General features: G+C 49.5%; 1 protein-coding gene across 6 annotated transcripts in view; it reads right to left on the bottom strand.

Moving 5' to 3' along the window:
• Positions 1-9,683: 9,683 nt before the first annotated feature.
• The window catches only part of CACNB1 (calcium voltage-gated channel auxiliary subunit beta 1), a 45,551-nt gene continuing 35,212 nt past the window's right edge, over positions 9,684-20,022 (bottom strand). For 5 of the 6 annotated variants that reach the window (XM_053359875.1, XM_053359877.1, XM_053359876.1 and 2 more), the window contains 4 exons: positions 16,742-16,893; positions 14,600-14,695; positions 13,230-13,415; positions 9,684-10,454 (listed from right to left, as the gene is read on the bottom strand). In XM_053359875.1, the coding sequence (XP_053215850.1) occupies positions 9,936-10,454; positions 13,230-13,415; positions 14,600-14,695; positions 16,742-16,893 (953 nt within the window). In that variant the 3' untranslated portion in view covers positions 9,684-9,935. Of the gene's footprint in view, positions 10,455-11,076; positions 13,416-14,599; positions 14,696-16,741; positions 16,894-20,022 lie in introns of those variants that run through there. The other variant, XM_053359880.1, reaches the window with a different exon arrangement.

The raw sequence follows: 20,022 nt of genomic DNA, 5'->3' as shown, positions 1-20,022 counted from the left end.
TTCAATCCCAGTCCAGATTCTGTGCATTGTGTGTGTGTGTCTATGTCACACCGTGGCTTTCAGCTTCGCCTTCGTGTCTCTCTTTCTTCCTCCCCAGTTTTCACATGTGCTGTTTTTTCTGAGCCTCCTCCACCACTGCACAATCCACAAGCCAGATGGGAATATGCACAAAAGTGCAATGGACCAGCAACCTATCCTACTGTACTGGAGCACATATATGAGGCATATGTAGTTGTAGTGATCTCAGCTCTCCGGTCTGTATGTACACAAAATGGCACCACTCACACACATCAGTAGGAGGTACCAGAGTGAAGACTGGGTGGTGGGCACGCTCAGTGACTACAAAATGCTGAACAACTGTTGGCAGAATGGAGTATTCTAAATGCTGGTCAGCTTGGGATTGGAATGAAATGGAGTATCCTGCACAGGAGCACTCCAGACTACAATTTACTTATTTTTTGCAAGCCCCCAGTTGTAATTTCTGAATTAAATTATGTTGTCCTTTGGATGCGCAGACTTCTATACATTTCTATTGACTAGTTAGCATCATGTTTATTTTCTACCTAACCTATGATACTTAGGAGATGCTCTGTGGTAACTTCAAGGGGCAAAGATTTGTTCTTTTGCTAAATTTGATTATGGCACGGGGAATGGCGATAAAGCAGTCTGCAAATCACTGGAGCACTGCCCTCCCCCCATGGAAATTCTGTAGAGCAGGCATCCCCAAACTTGGCCCTCCAGCTGTTTTGGGACTACAATTCCCATCATCCCAGACCACCGGTCCTGTTAGCTAGGGATGATGGGAGTTGTAGTCCCAAAACAGCTGGAGGGCCAAGTTTGGGGCTGCCTGCTGTAGAGCTTCTTCCTCCCCACCCCCAGAAATTGGGCTGGTGATCAGTTCATGGATCATCATCTACCTTCTGTCCACCCCTGTGACTGGTGTTGGGAAAATTCACCTGTGTGTGTCCATTTCAAGCCACGACAAGGTGGAGTGGAGATAAGCTCTCTGTATGGAGCACCTCTCTTCCTGAGCCTGTCTTCCTGTTTCAGAAGCTGTGTCTGGGCACCACACTGGGCTGAGATTAAACAAACAGGGGCCTTAATTTTATTCATAATTAAATGTCCACAGCCCTGAGGAATAGGATGGGATCAACGCCTGGATTTCAGCCAATAAACCATGCCCCTATGCATTCTTTTACACCCCCATCCCACCATAATAATCCCCAGTGAAACTGCTAGACGACAGCTGGATAACTTCTTTGAGTGGCTCTTGGCTGGCTGGCCATCCGTCAGCTGTGTCCAGCACCAGCTGAGGTTTGGCTTAGCTTCACAGTTTTCTCTCCATTGTCTGTAGCAAAAGCATGGGCTGAGAGAGCAGAAGTTGAGCATATAATTTCCTGTGCCAACAAACACTACTAGCTTGTGCTGATTCCATGGAGCTGGGTTTCTAGTAGGTTGGAGAGAAGTCAGGAGCAGAGTACATCTGCCTGGCTTTCCCAGAAGGGACATATTAACTATTAGGTAAAGAAGAAAGTGCCACCGATAATTTAAAAGTGCTTTCTTAAAGGGGGTACTCAAGGATATGCAGTACTGGCACCTCTTTTTGTTGTTAAAAAGTGTGGCACTTAATGTAACAACTTCATGGTGAGTACCAGCACTTATTTTTATAGGGGGAAAAGCAGTGTGTGTGTATACACAAACAGAGTGCTTTTTCTGGGGGGACGCAGGGGTACACATACTCCTAAACATTTTGTGAATCTTTGTATTTTTGACCATTTGCTGTATTTATTTCCCCCAATTTGAACTATAAATGGTGATTTTCTTGAGTCAAAATGAGAGTACCCCAACATTCTTTTTAGAAAAAAGCAGTGTTTGTGTGTGTGTGTAATTAAGGACACATTCACACCATATGTTTAAAGCGCTGTGATGCCACTTCATGGCTTCCCCCTCAAATAATTCTGGGAGCTGTAGTTTGTGAAGGGTGCTAGGAGTTGTTAGGAGTCCCCTATCCCCCTCACAAAGCTACTGTCCTCAGAGTGGTTGAACAATCCATATCTCTTCCCAGGTGAACTCTGGGAATTCTAGCTCTGCGAAGTGAAGGGGGTTTACTAGAAATGGCATGCACCTCCATGGGCGCAGGTGCTGTTGGGGGCAATACGTATGACACTGGACGCAGGGAGTGCCCAATGCTTTACCAAACCTCTTGGTCCTCCCTGTTTGTATGTGTGATTAGCATGAAGTCACAATTGTACCTAACCAGAGAGATGAGTGACATTTGCAGAAGGGAGGGGGAACCTTTTTTTTTTTTTTAAACCACAGAGCTGAATCAGTACATGAATGTTTTTATAACGTCGTTCGACCTTGATCCTTAGCAGTTACAACAATTCTTGGGGACAGCACAGGGGAGAAGAGTCCCAAGGGCATAGCTAGAGTGGGGCATTTATGAGAGCTTTTCTTCTGGCAGACCCTCCAAGCGTCCCTATTTTCCAGGGACAGTCCTGATTTACAGAAGCCGTCCTGGCTTCTGGTTTGGTTCCAGAATGTCCCACTGTTCCCAATCACGTCCCTATTTTCATCAGATAAATGTTGGAGGGTACAGAGTTATGTCACCCCGAGCCAAGGAGATTAAAAGACATCTGAAGGCAACCCTGTGTTGGGAAGTTTTTTTTTTAATGTTTAATGTTTTATTATGTTTTTATATAGTACAGTGGTACCTCGGGTTAAGTACTTAATTCATTCCGGAGGTCCGTACTTAACTTGAAACTGTTCTTAACCTGAAGCACCACTTTAGCTAATGGGGCCTCCTGCTGCCGCCGCGCCACCAGAACCCGATTTCTGTTCTTATCCTGAAGCAAAGTTCTTAACCTGAAGCACTATTTCTAGGTTAGCAGAGTGTGTAACCTGAAGCGTATGTAACCTGAAGCGTATGTAACCCAAGGTACCACTGTATATGTTGGAAGCTGCCCAGAGTGGCTGGGGCAACCCAGTCAGATGGGCAGGGTATAATGAATAAAATTATTATTATGGAATAGGACATCCCTATTTTCATCAAAGAAATGTGGGAGGGTATGTCTTTCGGGGGTCTGAGCTAGAGACACCACTCATGCAATAAGGAATTGTGTGAATGGCTTTTCTATAGCAAACAGCAGTCGTGGCAGCCTAATCCAGTTTCAGGCAGTGAACAGCCTGCAGGCGCCTAAGCCACCACATCACTCCCAGGAGACATGAGTGGCTTGGGCACGCTGCAGGTCTGGCAGTAAGTGCCGGCCCCCGTGGTGTGGCGCCCAGTGCCAGTCACATATAGCTACATTTGCTGACTGAACTAAAAAGTTCTGTGAGCCCAATTTTTATTTTTTAAAACTCTTATTTTTGTCATTTTGTCACCCTTCCCTCAGTGATGACACCCCTGCACTCCCCTTCCTCCGCCACTGGGAGGAAACTTTCCTTGCTTCCTTGTGTTACCACATGGGTAGGCAAACTAAGGCCCAGGGGCCGGATCAGGCCCAATCGCCTTCTCAATCTGGCCCACAGATGGTCCGGGAATCAGTGTGTTTTTACATGAATATAATGTGTCTTTTTATTTAAAATGCATCACTGGGTTATTTGTGGGGCATAGGAATTTGTTCATTTCCCCCCAAAAAATATAGTCTGGCCCCCACAAGGCCTGAGGGACAGTGGACTGGCCCCCTGCTGAAAAAGTTTGCCGACCCCTGATCTAGACTGTTGCCCCCCCCCCAATTCGTGCTGTTGAAAGAAACATGTCCTGAACCGCTGGCCTACCTGGCAGCAAGTCAGTATGCCAAGTCCAGAGGTCAATCCACACAAGCAAAGTCCAGAGCTCAGGAAACACAGTCCAAGGTCAATCCAAGTAGCCAAGTCCAGAAGTCAAGATACAGTCCAGAATCAAACCCGAAGCACAGTCCCATAGAAGCCCAGGAGCATCCAAGCCAAGGTCCCTTAACATGGGCAGCTGAGCAGGCACAGCCCATCAGCCCTGCTTCCCTTTTGTACTTTGCATGCTGATTGCAGCATCTGGGCTTGACGAGGCAGGTGACCCTCACCTGTTCTAAGCCTACTTCAGCTGAGGAATCACACCTCTCCTCCCAGAGCTAGCAAACCCGACGTGGCCAGCTAGGGAGCTGGGCTGTGGCCCTTTGTCTGCCTCAGCCTTCTAGAGCGCTTCTCCCGCTGCTCCTAAACCTCACAGTGCATGTTCATGGGGACAGGGCCCCCTCTGGCTCTGGTGATGGGTCTTGCTGTTTCTGGTTTCTGTGCACTGATCTCCTTCCCCTCACCATCCTCTATCACTCTGTGAGTACTTCCTTCCCCATCCCCTGCTTCGCTTGGTGTGTCCCAGTCCCAGCTACACCCAGCTCTGAAGCCCTCAGCCTCCTAGAGCGCCACTCCCTCTGCTCCCCACGCCTCAGAGTCTGACGCACATTAAGGTCTCACACTGAATTGTAGCTGACACTATGAATTGACAACAGAGATGCTGTATGTACTTTTGTTACCCCAGAAAAATATTCTAGTGAAAACAAAAAATAGTTTAGCAGCAGTACTTACCAGCGAACACCAGGGGAAGTTGAAGTCCCGAGCACAGAGGTTCAGGCATTCTTGCTGTTTTCATTAAATCCAATGTGGCTCCATCCAGGTCTGCGGAGTGCAAGACTTCTGTATGCAATGGGGTGCTGGATTTGGACTTGGGGCAGGGGGTCTGATTTAACCAGCGCCACCTTTGCTGTAAGCGGGTGTGTGGTGGGGGCTGGATTTGGGCTGAGCACCCTAACCAACCAATGATGATGGCAATGTAGTTTGGCCCCGCACCCCAGCAGACGGTATTCTGAGACATACTGCCACCAAGGCCACATGATATTTAAAGCATTATGATACCACTTCATGACACACACACCCCCAAGAATTTTGAGAACTGTAGTTCGTGAAAGGCAATGAGAATTGTTAGAAGACCCCTATTCCCCTTACAGAGTTACAATTCTAAAGAGTCCTGTATGGAAAGGGATTGCTTGTTAAACCGCTCTGGAAATTGTAGCTCTGTGAGGGGAAATATGGATACCAGGCAAGAGTGCTGGGTGGGAAGGCTGTGGCCGGGGCAGCTGAGAGTGGAAGGCAGGCACCAAGGAGGTTGGGGTAGCTGAAGAAAAGGAGTAAAATGGGTGGTGGCCAAAGGTTGTGCTCACTGGAGAGAGCAGAGGCCTTGCTGGAGCAGGGGCAGGTAGCCAGACAGTACAGCTTTGGAGGAAGGAAAGCTGAAGGAGAAATGTGAGGAAAAACTGAAACACTAGGCCTAGAGAAAACAAGGCTGTGTACTACACACTATGCCTTCAAACCACATTCTTTCCCTCAAAGAATTCTGGGCACTGTAGTCTACCCCTCACTTGGCTACAGCTCCCACCAACCGTTATCGAACTACAGTGACCAGAATTCTTTGAGGGAAAGAATGTGCTTCAGATGTATATAGTGTGTATACAGACTGAGAGCCTGTACGCCAGAGCTGCCTGGGTGCAGACAAAATGGAGATGCCCTACCTGGATTGAACATGGGACCTTTGACATGCCAGGCAGATGCCCCACCCCTGAGCTGCAGAGCTTCCCTTCTTCCTCCGCAGACACTCTGCCCTGTGCTTGAGTTTGAAGGGGTGCTGTGGTGGAAGCATCACAATGGCAGTGTCTCCACCTGTGAACTATGTACATCCGTTTCCATGCCCAAAACAATCCTGTGCACAGAGTAGGGTTACACCAGAGCTTTCCAAACACATTAGTGTGTCAGCTGCAGTGTGTAGATGCGTCACGCGAACGCTCCTCCTGGGGCTCGAAAGGAGTTAGTTTAACCTACGGTTTGCTAGTAAAATGGAATTACTGTGCCGCAAAATGATGCATGTCTAAAAAGGGTTTCAACAACATGAAAAGTTTGGAAAGCTCTGGTGGTGTACACACGTATGTAAGTAAAACGTTGCTGTATGGAGTAATCCTATTTAGGGTTGCAGCCAACAATGACCTCTTTTGGGATATTGTGTTCCATTTCCCCTCCCTTCTTGTGCCCCCCCCATCAGTCTACTTTGCACGCCTGCTAAGCATACTCAGGCATCATTGTGCATTTTGACTCTCTTAGGGTTCTCTGTAAAACATCTTTTTTAACACTTCTACAAGCCTTGCAGTTTTGCTAAGCCTGAATGTGAATGGCATTTCAGCTAAGAATCAGAGGCAAGGTCATGTTCACAAGGTCATACATTGCAATAGCACTTGTCATTAAAGGTAGTTTCACGTTGCTTTTCTGACAGCCACCCCCTACAACAGCCACCCTTCCGGGGGATTGCTGTGTAGCAGCTTGGATTTCTTGACACATCAGTACCCTCAAAATACTCCCAATGTACAGGTTGCTTTTCTGTGTGAGGTATCTTTTTCACACAGGGAAAGGTCTGGATATTTGAAACAACACCCCAGCACTCCCTCCTTTGGGGGCTGTGTTTGTGTGCGTGCATTTTTTTGTTCTTCCACATCTCAATAAAAATGTCAAAGTGCATTTTATAAAATACTTTTATTCCCATGGTAATGGGGCTGGGTCATTGGAGCACTGAAAAATCAATTGTAATAATGGCGAGGCAGAGACATGGCAGAATTTATTCTCTATATCCAATAGCCTTCTCTACCCCCCCCAACCCCCCCCCCAAATTAAACAACAAAACAACCCAAAGTGGAGAATAAATCAGAGGGATGCAAATATAAGCCAGGGGATGGGACTGGTCATGCTTCATTATCTGAAAACTCAATAGCACATTCTTGAAAATGCCTCCCCACTTTATGCAGTACCTCCAGTTATAAGGGTTTCTGGTGAAGCTATTTACTATAAAGAATTCAAGTTTGGCCAAGGAATCCCTACCCCACGGAACAATGCTAAGAATAAATAATATAAAATAAACTCTCTTAACTTGTTAAGCAACAAATTCACTTTTCTCATTGTTCAAATCCTCTTTGCCATATTTTTCTTTGCTGGTCTTTTACAACTCTCGCCTAACAAGAAAGGCTGAGTTTCGGGGGGGGGGGGAGAACGTTGTGTAGAGAGCACTTGACCTTGTGAATTTGTATCTCTTAAAAACAGTAGGGGGAGAGAGAGACAGACATGTGAAATCCACCACAGAAGGAAACTTGAAGGTGTACCAGGTCCACTTTTGTCCTTTTGTATTTTTAATCCCCTGGTCGTGGCACAAAACGAAACAACCTAAAGCTAAGTTGGACCTAAGGAACTCAGGTGTTCTATTCCTGTCTCCAAGGTCTTTTATGTCTCAACACGCAAAGGACTTCCAAGGCTCCCAGGTCAATATTTCGAAAACAAGCAACACTTTGAACTGCGGCGTTGGATATAAAGGATGTCCATTAAAGTGCGGTGGATGTACAAGGCTCTGGGATAAGGGACAGCAGCTTAAAATATGGGAACAACACCAGCAACCCTAACAGAATATCGCCCCCACCCCCAACAGCTGAACCAACAGTATCTGGCAATGTCTGTGGGAATTACAAATTGATTTTTTGGGGAAGAGGATGGATTCACTGTAGCTGAAAAAGAACAGGAAGATATCAAGTCCACTGTCCTCCTGGCAACAAGGGCAGGCGCCACCCCACGCCAGCAAGGTTTCCAATTTCCAACCTGCATTTCTCATTAGCAATTAGTCTTGTACCTTGCCTTCTTTAATTTTACATCGCTCATATGTTCCTGTCAGGTGCACTTGTAGATTAGGTCATAGGCCACATTAAGCGTCTTTTTCTCCCACTTAGCTGAATATGCCAAGCTCTCTAGAGCTTTAGCCCAGGTAAGGCCTGAAGGGCTGATCTAAGGCCATATTTCACATACTATTTTCTGCCTGACAATCAAGTTTCCAGTTTCTTCACCTCAAATAATTTTACATTCATGCTGAAGTCAGCAGTGCTGTTTTAACGGAGGCTGGGGCACCCAGTGTGTGAGCTACAAACCACACAGGGGAAGAAGGGGATGATGGAAACAGAGGATGGGCTTCAGTTGGGCCAGGGAGCCTTGTGGGAATTATGCCATGAATAAAATGTACATTGCTAAACAAACAAAAAACACCCCAGTTACCCGAAACCCTATCTTAGCAGCCTCAAGAGAAGGTGGAACGTAGTTGTCAGATGTCTGGAAAAAAAGGCAAGCTCCAGAAGTGTGTTGCATTCAGATGTCAAGAGTCAGTTACATTCTGAGCAAGGGTGAAGGGTCAGCCTTCAAAAGTGTGGTCTTTGCACCTAAGGGCAGATTTTGGCACAAGAGCAGAGCCCAAAAGCTGAGCCTGGGTAAGCTGGAACCTACTGGGTACTGCTGACATTTGGAGAAGCAGCCACAGCTATTATTTTCCCTCTGGGGTTTATAGAGGGGGGGACAAAATCTCTAGGCTGAGGGCCACCCACAGCCTCCGCAGATCCACTTGGTCCCGAGCTCCAAAGCAGGCACAGGAGGGGTCAGTGGTGGCAGGTAAAGGACAGCACTTAACGGCTGTGCGGCCCACTCCATCCATCCCACCGTTCATTTCTTTCCAGTGAGAGCCATGAGCTTGAACTGCAGATATACAAGAACCACGCACAGCAGCAATTGCTACTGGCTCCCCTCGACACACACTGGCAAAACTCCCGAGGAGTCTGATTTTGCAAGACAGAGACAGGCTGGTTTCCCCGAGTCTTGATGGAAAGGGAAATTCTAACCCAACGACAATCCTCCGAAAGGAAGAGGCAACAGTGGGATGGATTCAGTTTTCTGCTGTGAGAGAAGGCAGCACACCTTCAGCAAATGTAAGCAGGCGGCCATTTTTAGTCAGGAAGGATCACTTCACCTCTCTGGTTTCAGAATGGTGGCAGTACCTTGCTACTTTTCACCTGTGAAACACCCCAGGCCAACCAAGCTATCACACGTGCTGGAAAGAGGTCTCCAAACTCAGCGTTAAGAGCAAAACCACAGCTGGTTATGAACACGGACAGTCCGGAGACTTTCTCCCTGCCAAGCGCGGCACACGATAACAAACTCACATGCACACACCCTGCATGCCCAGGATCTGCCCAGCAGGTGACATACATCCAAGAGGGTCGTGAGCTGAGGCACTGGAGGATGGGTTGGACTGGAGAGATTAAGGTGGCCGGGGTTGGATTTCTCTTTCATAGGCACTGGAGAGGATCTGGCAGAGAAGCTGATCCTATGACAGAAAACTAGGAGATGGTTTTTACTCTTCCCCTTGCCTCTCCTCCATCCCACCCACCCGCACCCCAGCGGTTGGGCCGGGAAAGCACCACGAGACAGGCAAAGAAAGAGATCTATGATGGTGTAAACCTATAGAGGGGAGAGGGCCGGATTCTTCACTTGGGAGCAGTTTGGCCTTGGATGGGGCGAAGCACGCAGGATCTCAGGAGGGGCAGCCAGCAAGCACACGGTCAGCTGGTCTACCTCAGCTGCCACCCAAGTGTTGGGGTGATTCCAGGCACCAGTGGAGACTGGCCCTCTCCCTCTCCAGGTCCACGAGGGGGCCTCTGAGGAGAGAGGGGAGCTTTCGTTATTTAAGGTATATGTGATTATTTGTGACCTTGAGGGAAAAGGCCAGGCAGTGCTGGCTGGCTGGCTGGCAGGACGAGGGTGGTCCAAGAGGTTGTTGGCACAAATGGCAAGGCAGAGGGGCGGGTGGAGGGTGTCCTCAGAGAAGGGTGTCGAGGAAAGGGAGTTCACGCACAGACCCGGCCAGCGATGGCGCTGCTTCCGAGGCGCAAACGCTATATGCCTGCCCACAAACCGCTTGGTGGGTGAAGGACAATCCTCCGGAGAGGCTGGACCTACCCCCGGGTGCCAGGCAACTGAAGACAGCTCCTGTCCCCAAGGCTCTGCGTGGGAAGAGGCCTCTCCCTCAGCAGATAAAAGCCCTGCCCCTCAGGGCCTTAGCGGATATAGGCATCTCGCGCCCAGTCCTCTACGTCGTTGTGGTTGCGGCGCAAGCCCTCCTCCTCCTCGCTCTGGCAATAGCGCTCCCGCCCCTTGCCGTGCCCGCGAAGAGACCGGTTGTGGTTTTGCCGGTCGGGCTCCTCGGCCTCCCAGGAGCCCTGGCGCTGGGGGTGGCGGTGCCCCCGGAGGTGGCCCCGCTGCTGCTCTGGCTCCTCGGGTTCCCAGGACCCCTGGAGGCGGCGGTGGCCCAGGCAGTGGGTGCGACGAGGCTCCGGCTCCTCATAGGGGTCGGTCTCGATGTCCATGCAGGAATCCGCCGGGTCAGTGTACGCAGAGTCGCGGCTGCCCTGCGTCTCCGAATCAAAGGTGTCCTGGCGGGAAAGGCCCCGGGCGGCAAAGTGGGAGGGGGGCGGCGCGGCGCGGATCTGGCCATGCCCAGCCAGCTGCCCCGCATAGTCGTGGAGGCTGGTGTGCTCTGGGTCGAGCGGCTCCTCCCCATGCACTAAGTAGGGTCCCTGGTGGAAAGAGGCATTCACCACACACCATGCATGAGAAAGGGAGAAAGGAGACAAGAGTTAGTGCGGCCACAACACAGCAGCAGCAGCAGCTGCAGCGCTCCAAAACAGGTTAGCACAAGGGGCTCTCAAACTCCGGCCTGGCAAACCTCATGAAATCTAAGGGGAAATTTCCCCTGCAAAGACAGGCAATTTTTCTGGACTTTGGAGTTAAGCAAGTCAAAAACAAAAACAAAAAAGCATGGATTTTAGACCCCCTCGCAGATGGGGATGGAAAGGTCCATTGGTTTCAGCTCCTCACTTTCCCCCATCTCAAATTCAGATCTCTACATTTCTACAGCCATTTGAAGGTTGTTGTTTTTTCAAATCCTTATAAAACTTCTCCAACAGGTTGGTGCAAATTTCTCCTAATAAACCTTTTTTTGTACTGAGTTTAGATTAACGGATACATTGTTGTAAGCAATTTCTCCTAACAGATTGCATTTTACTGTGTTATTTTCACTAATATATTGTGCACGTGTCCCCCTAATGCACACATATTTGCAATCTTTGTTCAAGTGCAGGACTGCATTGCCAAATTCGTGCAAGTGTGAATTCTGCGTTTCGGTTCTCGAATTGTTTCGGAAAGTGCAAATTTCTTAAGGTTTTGGCTTCAAATGCGAATTGAACTGAATGTCTTCTCCATCCCTACTAGCAGAAGCCAGAAAACACTTGCAAAAGAGGGAGATGGTGGGGGGATGGGGAGTTTGGGACAGTTCTAGGCAGAGATCCTCAGAATGGTGATCTGCCACTTTTGTCTGAAATTGCTCTTTGGACATGGCATTCTATGTGTGGTGCAGAGCACAATGTATAGAACAGAGCAGGGATGGGGAGCCTGGGGCTCTCCAGATGTTGCTGGACTACAACCCCCATCATCCCTGACCACTGGCTGTGCTGGCTGGGGCTGATGGGATTTGGAGTCCAACAACATCAGGTTCTCCATCCCTGCAGCAAAATATGGTTTCAAGAGGTGGCAACTTGCATCTCAAGCTACCCCTTTGCCTCCTCCAAGGTTATAGAGAGATTGAGGCTTCCCATGGTTAACTGCTTTGCACCATGTTAGAGAGAGGCTCATCATCACCCTGTTTGAGAACTCATCAGTTAGTTAAGACATAAGAAGATAGAGAGTTAGCATCACACAGAACACATACAGAGCCACCTGTGCTGATCAGCTGGACCACCTGCTGTTATTTATATGTAAAAGCAGCAGCAGCAACAGCAGTCACTTACCACGCCATGCAATAAAACAGCACTGGGAGCCAGATGTGAAAGTGGTAAACTTATTGACAGCTAAACACCTTTGGGGGAATGGTGGTCACTTCTGTTTAACCACTTCAGAGTTTGCCCTTTTCTTTTTAAAAAGGTGACACAACAGAAACAGCATGGGGTTTCCCATCATACACCCAAACATGCATTTGAAGCATGTCCAAATTCACATTTGAACGATGGGCAGGCATCACGCCACCCAAGCAAAAAAGTGGATTCTGCAGTAATAAATCTATTTCTGCTCAATGCAGACTTCTTCTTTTTAGCTCACAAGAGAGATGAGTTTGATGGAGCTCTGTTCAGCTTGCTATGCTTGGCAATCGGTCCTTGACTTGGCCAAGGTTTAGGCAACAATGCGGGGCACTGTCAATGTAAAAAGTCACCCACCTCTGGCAGTGAGATTCTGACAATATGGTTTTGCCTGCCGGTAAATGCTTTGCACTGAGGCCATGGGAATCAAGCGGACAAGGTTATCCTGATGAGGTATAATCACCGATGCAATTTACTGCAGCCACAACTGCTCCCCAGCCTCCCAAGAAATTTGACTTTCTGTCACTAGGTGGCAGAAACTCAGCAGTCCATGGTTATTGTGAAGGAATCCATAAGGTCATAGACTTGGTGCTCCTGCCAGATTATCCAAAGTGGGGCCCCGTACAAACCCTGTGACCTTACAGACCCCTTTAGTCCAGTGGGTTCCTGCCACTTGGTGACCGGAAATCACTGCTTGTTAGAAAAGTGGATTGGGAAGCAGTTGCCCAAATTCACCATGTGTGTTACGAGAACGGAACAAAGAATGTGTGGCAGATGGCGGGGGGGGGAGGCACTACCTGCAAGGCCATAAGGGGTCTTTGAGGGCAACTCGGCAGCATAATGGACCTGCCCCTACTGAAAACCAGGCTCTGCATTCACACAGCACACTGGAAAGCCAACTGACTTCTTTCCCATGAGCAGGTGGAGGAAAATCCTTCCTTTGTGATGCCATTTTAGATCTGGTTCAGAGCAGCCCACAGAACCTGCCCTAAACGACAAACCCACTTTTCCTAGCTGAGACGCTTCTCTGATGTCCCCAGGAAGCATTGCTCGAAAGATAAGAGACGGCGGGGTGTAGGGCGGGAGAGATGTGCTGGTGACTCGCCGAGGTCATCCTTTAATCAAAGTCAGATTGCGAGGGAAAGGGGTGTTTGTGTGTGCACTTTAGCAGGACAGCTTCAGAGAAGGGGCGGGGAGGCGAAAGAGAGAGATTGCCTTGACTGAACAGCAGCACTGACAAGTCCTTTGTAGGGAAGGGGGAGCCCTCATTAGCAAGGCTTCCCTGTGCTCGTTTCTTCATTTCCGAACAACTACCTCGGGTTTCCCCGAAAGCTACAGCTCGTGCTCCTCCACCCGGACAGCTCCGCTCAGCCCCTGGTCCAGGCTGCCCCTCGCTCCCCAGAACCCCAGGTTGCGCTTGAGGGAGGTCAGCACTTGTACCTGGAGGTTGGAGACCGGGGCGGGGCTGGCAGCCAAGGCAGCCGTTGCCATGGTGCGGGTCAGCAGCGGATTGGGCGGGTTGCTGCTGGGAGGGTGCGTGGCCTTCCAATAGGCTTCGAGGTACTCGGACAGGTGTTCGCAGGCATCTTCCAACTGGTTCTCATCCAAGATAATGTCAAACATCTCCTGCAGAGACAGAGAGGGCGGGGAATGGGAAGGAATTAGCCCTGTGAGGGAGTGTAGAATGATAGGTGCAGGGGACCAGGAGTGGAGGCATGGGTTGGATAGGGTTGCAATGGTAGTCGCTAGTGGGCTGGCATAATGATTGTGTAGCATCTGCTTAAATCAGGGGTGGGGAACCTGTGGCCCTCCAGATGTTGCTGGACCACAATTTTGGGAAAGGGCCAAGGGTTATTGGTAGAGCACCTGCCTTTCATGCAGAAGACCCCAGGTTCAATTCCCGGCATCTCCAGATAGGACTCCCTGTCTGAAACCCTGGACAGCCACGGCCATCAGTGTAGGCCAGGGGTCTGCAACCCGCGGCTCCGGAGCCGCATGTGGCTCTTTTACACCTTTGCCGCGGCTCCGGGGCAGATACTAGCGAGGGGAGGAGGCGCATTGTGCGCCCCGACACTCCCCACTGTGGCGGGCGCTGTACTGGCTGTGACGTTGCATGGGGGAGGTGCGTGTGTTAGTCACCTTCCCGCCCGCTGTCAGATCGCAGCTCCGGAGATATATTTGTTTTAAATGTCGCAATGGTTTTGCGGCTCCCAGTTGTTTTTTCTTCGGAAACGGTTCCAAGTGGCTCTTTTTGTCTTAAAGGTTGCAGACCCCTGGTGTAGGCAATATGGAGCTAGATCAGGGCAGGCCAACTTTTCATACCAAGTGGGCCGCAAGAGTACTTTCACATGGAACCTGCAGGCCGCACACTGCCTTGTTGTGTGGGAGAGGGGAACGAGGCCAAAATTTGACACACACACACACACACACACACACACAGCCCTTGCACTGCCTCCCCAAATTTAGCTGAGAGAGGCACCAGGCTTAGGGAAGGAGGTGCAAGGATATGGGCAGGGTCCTAGAGCCCTCCCAGCCCCCTTCCCAAAGCCAGGAAAGCACTAGGCTTTGGGAAGGAGGAGGGAGGACTCTAAGACCCAGCCAGAGCCCTCATGCCTTCTCCCCAAAGCTCAGCACCTCCTTTGCCCGGCTTTCGGAAGGCAGCGCAAGTGCTTGTATTGGTGTGTGTGTGTGTGTGTATCAAATGAGCAGGGGTTTGCACCAGCAGGGGCTTGATGGGAGGTGCAGTCAGGAGGACACCAGGTTGAAATGGGCTGGAAAAGAGCATGAGGGAGGTGTACCACAGGACTCACAGGGGGGCACTGCGCCAGTTTGTCTGATGCCACCATCTGCACATTCAGGTGCTTGGCTTGGGATTTGCCTCTCGATTTCACCAGTCTCTGCAGCACCTGTTGGGTAAAGACATTGGGGGAGAGGGAGAGAAGAAATGTTAGGGTGCCCAAGGGGGCCGGGAACAGGACTGGAAAAGAGGAGGGCCCTGCCCAAAGGGTGCTCCTGTTCCTAGTCTGCCACACCACTGCAGCTGGCCTAACAAGGACTTAGCCTCAGGAAACGTTTTAGGGTGTGTGATCTTTACCAGGGAGGAAGCCTTCATGAACACAGTGAGACTTGTCACTCACAGGATCAGATCAACCCAAGAAGTAGGCAAAACTCTCCCTCCCTCCCACCCCCAAATCCAAATGCATTGCGCCTCAATGTTAGCCAAGTTGCTTGGCACCTGAAACAGAACCACCCCCTCCCCTGGCAGTAAAAATTGCAACAACGATGAATGACAATTCATTACCATTTCATGACACTTAGCAGCCTGAGGCAGCTGCCTCATTCTGCCTAATAATCAGGCTGGAAGGAAGGAGTCCAAGGTGGGTAACTCACGCAGCCTTAAAAGTTCTAGCTCTCATAGTGGCAAAAATAACTTTGAAAATGCAATTGCAAGAACAGGACATATGTAACTAAATGACAGGAAGGAAGGAAGCATACAAAGTGCTGGCTGTTCTTCAACTCTCATGGAATCTCGATCTTTTGAGGGTTGATTTACATATTTTTGCTCATACAGCAATTAACAATTCCAGGATTTTTGCAGAGGGGAAGGGCCACAGCTCAGTGTCTGAGCACACAATTTGCATGCAAAGGTCCCTGGCATCTCCAGGTAGAGGGGGGAAAGGAGCCTGTCTGAAATCCTGGAGAGCTGCTCCCAGTTATTGTGGACAAGCCTGAACTAGATTAACCAAAGGGCTGATTACTGGTATAAGGCAGATTCCTGAGAAACCTACGGTGGTCGTTTAACACTTGCCAGGTTTTTTAAGAAGTAACTTGCAAGTGAGGTTGATTACATTACATTAATACATGATCTGGGACGCGGGTGGCGCTGTGGTCTAAACCACTGAGCCTAGGGCTTGCCGATCAGAAGGTTGGCGGTTCGAATCCCCGTGATGGGGTGAGCTCCCGTTTCTCAGTCCCTGCTCCTGCCAACCTAGCAGTTCGAAAGCATGCAGTGCAAGTAGATAAATTGGCACCGCTCCAGCAGAAAGGTAAACGGCATTTCTGTGTGCTGCTCTGGTTCACCAGAAGCGGCTTAGTCATGCTGGCCACATGACCCGGAAGCTGTACACCGGCTCCCTTGGCTAGCAAAACGAGATGAGAGCCGCAACCCCAGAGTTGTTTGCGACTGGACCTAATGGTCAGGGGGTCCCTTTACCTAATACATGATATTCATGTATGTTTGGCACTTGTCTGCCTTTCAGCAGTGGCTGCCTTTTTCTTAAAAAGAAAAAGAGCCCCACCCCACCCCAAAACCCCAGAGTCTGGTATTTTCTACCACACACTCAAATATGCATTTGAAGCACATCTGAAGTGTGGCAGGGAGCCCCTTCCCAAACTATGGATTTTGCACTCATAAATGTATGTCTGCTCAGTGCAAACTCACATTTTTAGCCCACAAGGGAAATGAGCAATGGATCTGTTTAGCTTGGCATTCCTGTAGCTACACATACAAGCCTTCGGACAGGGTCGGCCCTACAAGGAAGCAGAGTGAAGCAGCAGCCTCAGGCAGCATTTGCTGAGGAGGGGTGTGTGGCCAGAGCTATGAGTGCCATGTGATCTGCCTTATGCCCCCTACATTATCCTGCTGCCCTCAAGTGCTGAGAAAGACATTGTCCTTTCACCAGCATTGGAGTAAGATAAAACTGCCAGTCCAATTGGCTTCTGTGCATGCCTTGGGGGAGGTGCCATCTTGCCCTTCGCCTCAGGCAGCCAAACGCCTTGAGCTGGCCCTGCTTTCGGACATGGTACATTCTAATCTGCTGTTCTTACCTTCACTCGTATTGACTTCTGAATTATATCTGATACCAAAACAGTCTAAGATCCTCTGCCAACCTCTTCCCTAATCCCAGCACCGTTAGTGTGATCAGGAGGAAGAAAAGAGAAAGGCTGCTCACCTTGGGGGAGGATATCTTGATATAGACGATAATTGGCGCTAATGAGGTCTTGGACAGTTGAGCTGGGTGGTTGATGGTGTCTGCATCCAGGGCTACCAGCTGCAGGGTGCGGGCCAGCTCAAAGATGCGCTCGATCTCACTCTGCACTTCAGCTATTGAGGCAGAGGGCAAGCGGCAGGGAAAGGAAGACATGGTCAACATCGCTATGCAAAGAAACTGCAGCACCATTCATACCTCCCTTTTGCTATTTCAGATCCTGTTTAGCATTAAAGGCTCTACTTCTGCAGCCTGCGCAGATTTCACCATAATTCATTATTCTCACTTGCAGGTTAAGACCCTACAGGTTGTAGCATGTATGCAAAATGTTGCACTTGTAACAAAAAATATGCAGGTCAACTCTTCTGTCTCCGAGGACAGAAAACCATTCCTTGGGCTCCTGAATAGTCAACAGTCAGCCCCATCCACAGATCTGTGTTTGATTCGTGGCAGTACTATGGCAAAGCAAGGGGAGGTGGTGGTCGCAAGATTTTGGGCATGGTTAAAAGGGAGGCAAATTTCCGGGCCTGGAGAATGCATTCCGTTCCCCTGTGCAAGAGCCAATGAAATGAACAGGAACTGCGCAGCACCCATTCATTTCAATGGGGATTGTGTAGGAAAACATCCCCATGGGTTGTTCCTTAGTGAAAGCATGTGTGTGTGTGTGTGTGTGTGTGTGTGTTGTGCAGATGCCATTTTGATTTTCTACTTCAGGCATGCGTAAAGTGGCTGGCTGGCACACAAAGATCTCTTTGCTCTGCCCCCCCCCAAAAAAAAATATTGCCTGCAGGTACTTTGGGTGCTACTTTGGGCTGTCCACTAGCTGCTCTGTATGTGGGACGCTGGATATGGGATTCTTATGGCTGCCCAGGAGCATCTTGTGTTCTTGGGGATGTGGCCCTGCAGGTCCCAGCATGAGATCCAGTGTGGCGTAGTGGTCAGAGTGTCAGACTGGAGAGACCCAGATTCAAACCCTTGGGCCAGTCCCTTTCTCTTTCAGTCTCGCCTACCTCACAGGACAGTTGTGAGGATCAAAAGGGAGAGAACTACGTGCACCATCTTGAGGAAAGATAAACAATAAGTTCCTTTCAATGGGCTGTGCTGAGTGCCCCTCACTTTTTTCCCAGTAAGAAACCATGCAATAAATTGCACAGTTTAGTTACCTTCATGTTAAAACTGGGGCATGATCCAGCCAAAGCCCAGAATTTTGAATATCTCATGGGTTCCAATGAGGAGCCGATAAGTGATTTAGGATGCCATCCTATACTTGCATACCTGGGAGTAAGTCCCACTGAACTCAACAGGTCTTGTCTTCCAAGTAGACATGTATAGGACTGTCCTGTAGTTCTCTTCTCATTAACATCAATGGGCTCTGAGATTGCTTAGCCAAATTTCTTAACTAGGCTGTACCGGAACAAAAAATAGTCCCCTCTCCTTTTTCAGTCCCTGAGCAATTTCCCCCAGCAAGAAACGTTATTTACTTATTTTCATTTATAATATTCCAATTCACCCGCCCACCCCTCACCCCCAACAGCAACTCCACATTTAAAATGTTCAGGTTTAAAAAATACAGTACTCTGGTAAAGAGTCTAGCAATTGAAAAGATAGTGAGAACACTAAGACGGTGGTGACTCACCATTTTTTCACTTCCCAAACACGAGGGCGAATTTCAAAACGAACAAAAAAAAACTTATCGCTTTTGGGCAAAGCCAAAGCGTAGGTGCGCTTTTGTTCTGTGTTTTTGAAATTCCCCCCTCCCCCTCCTCTCCCAGAAGGAAAAGCTGTTTTCGATCTTTTTTTCCATTTCAACAAAACATCTTTCCCATTCTGCGGAGGGGGAAGTTAAAGCAAGTTAAGTTTGCCCTGGGGGGGGGCAACCGAGAGCTTGCGGGGGCTAAAGGTTACGTACCCAAGACATCTGTATCAGGAGCAGAGAAAGGAAGAGGAGGCACAGACACAGGGGAAAGAAAATTGTGGGAAGCGGGGGAGGAGGGGGAAAAAAAGAGAAGAGTGAGTTGGATTTGCTGGGGAGCAGTAAAAAAGAAAAAAGAAAAAAAGAACCCCCAAAGTCTGATGCCATAGCAGGGGGGGACTGAAAACAGAGAAGGCAGCTGAGGTATTAATTAACGAGAATCCTATTCCCCCTCCCCTTGCCCCATGCACAGAGGTAGGTTTAGACAAGATGGCAACATATCCCATGATGAACTCAAATGCGGACAACACTTCTGACACCGAAACCTGGACTTTTGGGAATAGTTTCCACACTATGCATTATGATGCGGGGGTGGGGTGGGGGGAAAGACTCTCACAAGCACACCCAAGTGTGTCCCTCTCCAACCCAGGATACAGATATTTCATGATACGGAAACAGCCCTGGTGCCCAGCTCAAGAAGATCGCGGAGGTCTTCCTTCTAATGGGGCAGGTTTGTTGGTCCCACCTGCCCCTGAGATCTGGTTGTCAGGGGCATAGCATGGGTTGCCGGCACCCAGGGTGAGGCAAGCGTTGGGCCGCCCTGGTGGACTGGGAAGCTGTCAGTCCCTTCTCTGGCCAGTGTCTAACCAAGGGAGTCTCCAGCAGTGCTTTCCCACCTTCCTCTTCCTTCCTCCTCAGTGGGCGGCACTGGCGCCCTCCCACCCTCTCAGCCGGTCCAGGAGGAGGGCACATCCAGGTATCCCTTCACCTGGCCATGAGGAGAAGGAGGTGCTGCCCCAGCCTTGAAGGCCTGGCCTGGGTGTGGTTCCAGCCTCAGTGAGGGAGCCTATTGTGGGGGCACCTGTTTGTGCCCCCTCAGAAATTTAGCCGCCCTCCCCACGCTATGCCACTGCTGGCTGGTCTTTACCAAGAGGCAAGTATTTAAGTATGACAGGTGCTCCCTGTGGAACTCCTTGCCAATAGAGGTTTGGCGGGAGCAGTATCTTCTAAAAACAGTGTTATTCAGACGGGCTTTTCAAACCTGACCTTCCTTGCCAACCATCTCTTACTGATGTGGTTGACGTGCACAGCGCTGCGTACACCTCCTTGTGGTATTTTATAACACAGCGTGGCTTACAAATACGTACATATATAAATAAGTTCATGATTGGGTAAGAGGAGTTCTGCCAGGGACAGGGAGAGAAGGGGCATTGCCGCAAAGCATTATGGGAAATCTAGAGTCATCCAGGAAAAGCTGCTCCTGGCTGATACAGATCAGAGGAAAGGCAGGCTAAGAAAAGCTTTTGAAAACGGGTGCCGTGCAAGGTGTTAG

The sequence above is a fragment of the Podarcis raffonei genome, chromosome 13 (genome assembly GCF_027172205.1).
Source record: "Podarcis raffonei isolate rPodRaf1 chromosome 13, rPodRaf1.pri, whole genome shotgun sequence".
Lineage (NCBI taxonomy): Eukaryota > Metazoa > Chordata > Lepidosauria > Squamata > Lacertidae > Podarcis > Podarcis raffonei.
This window is presented reverse-complemented; position numbering and strand designations above follow the sequence as displayed.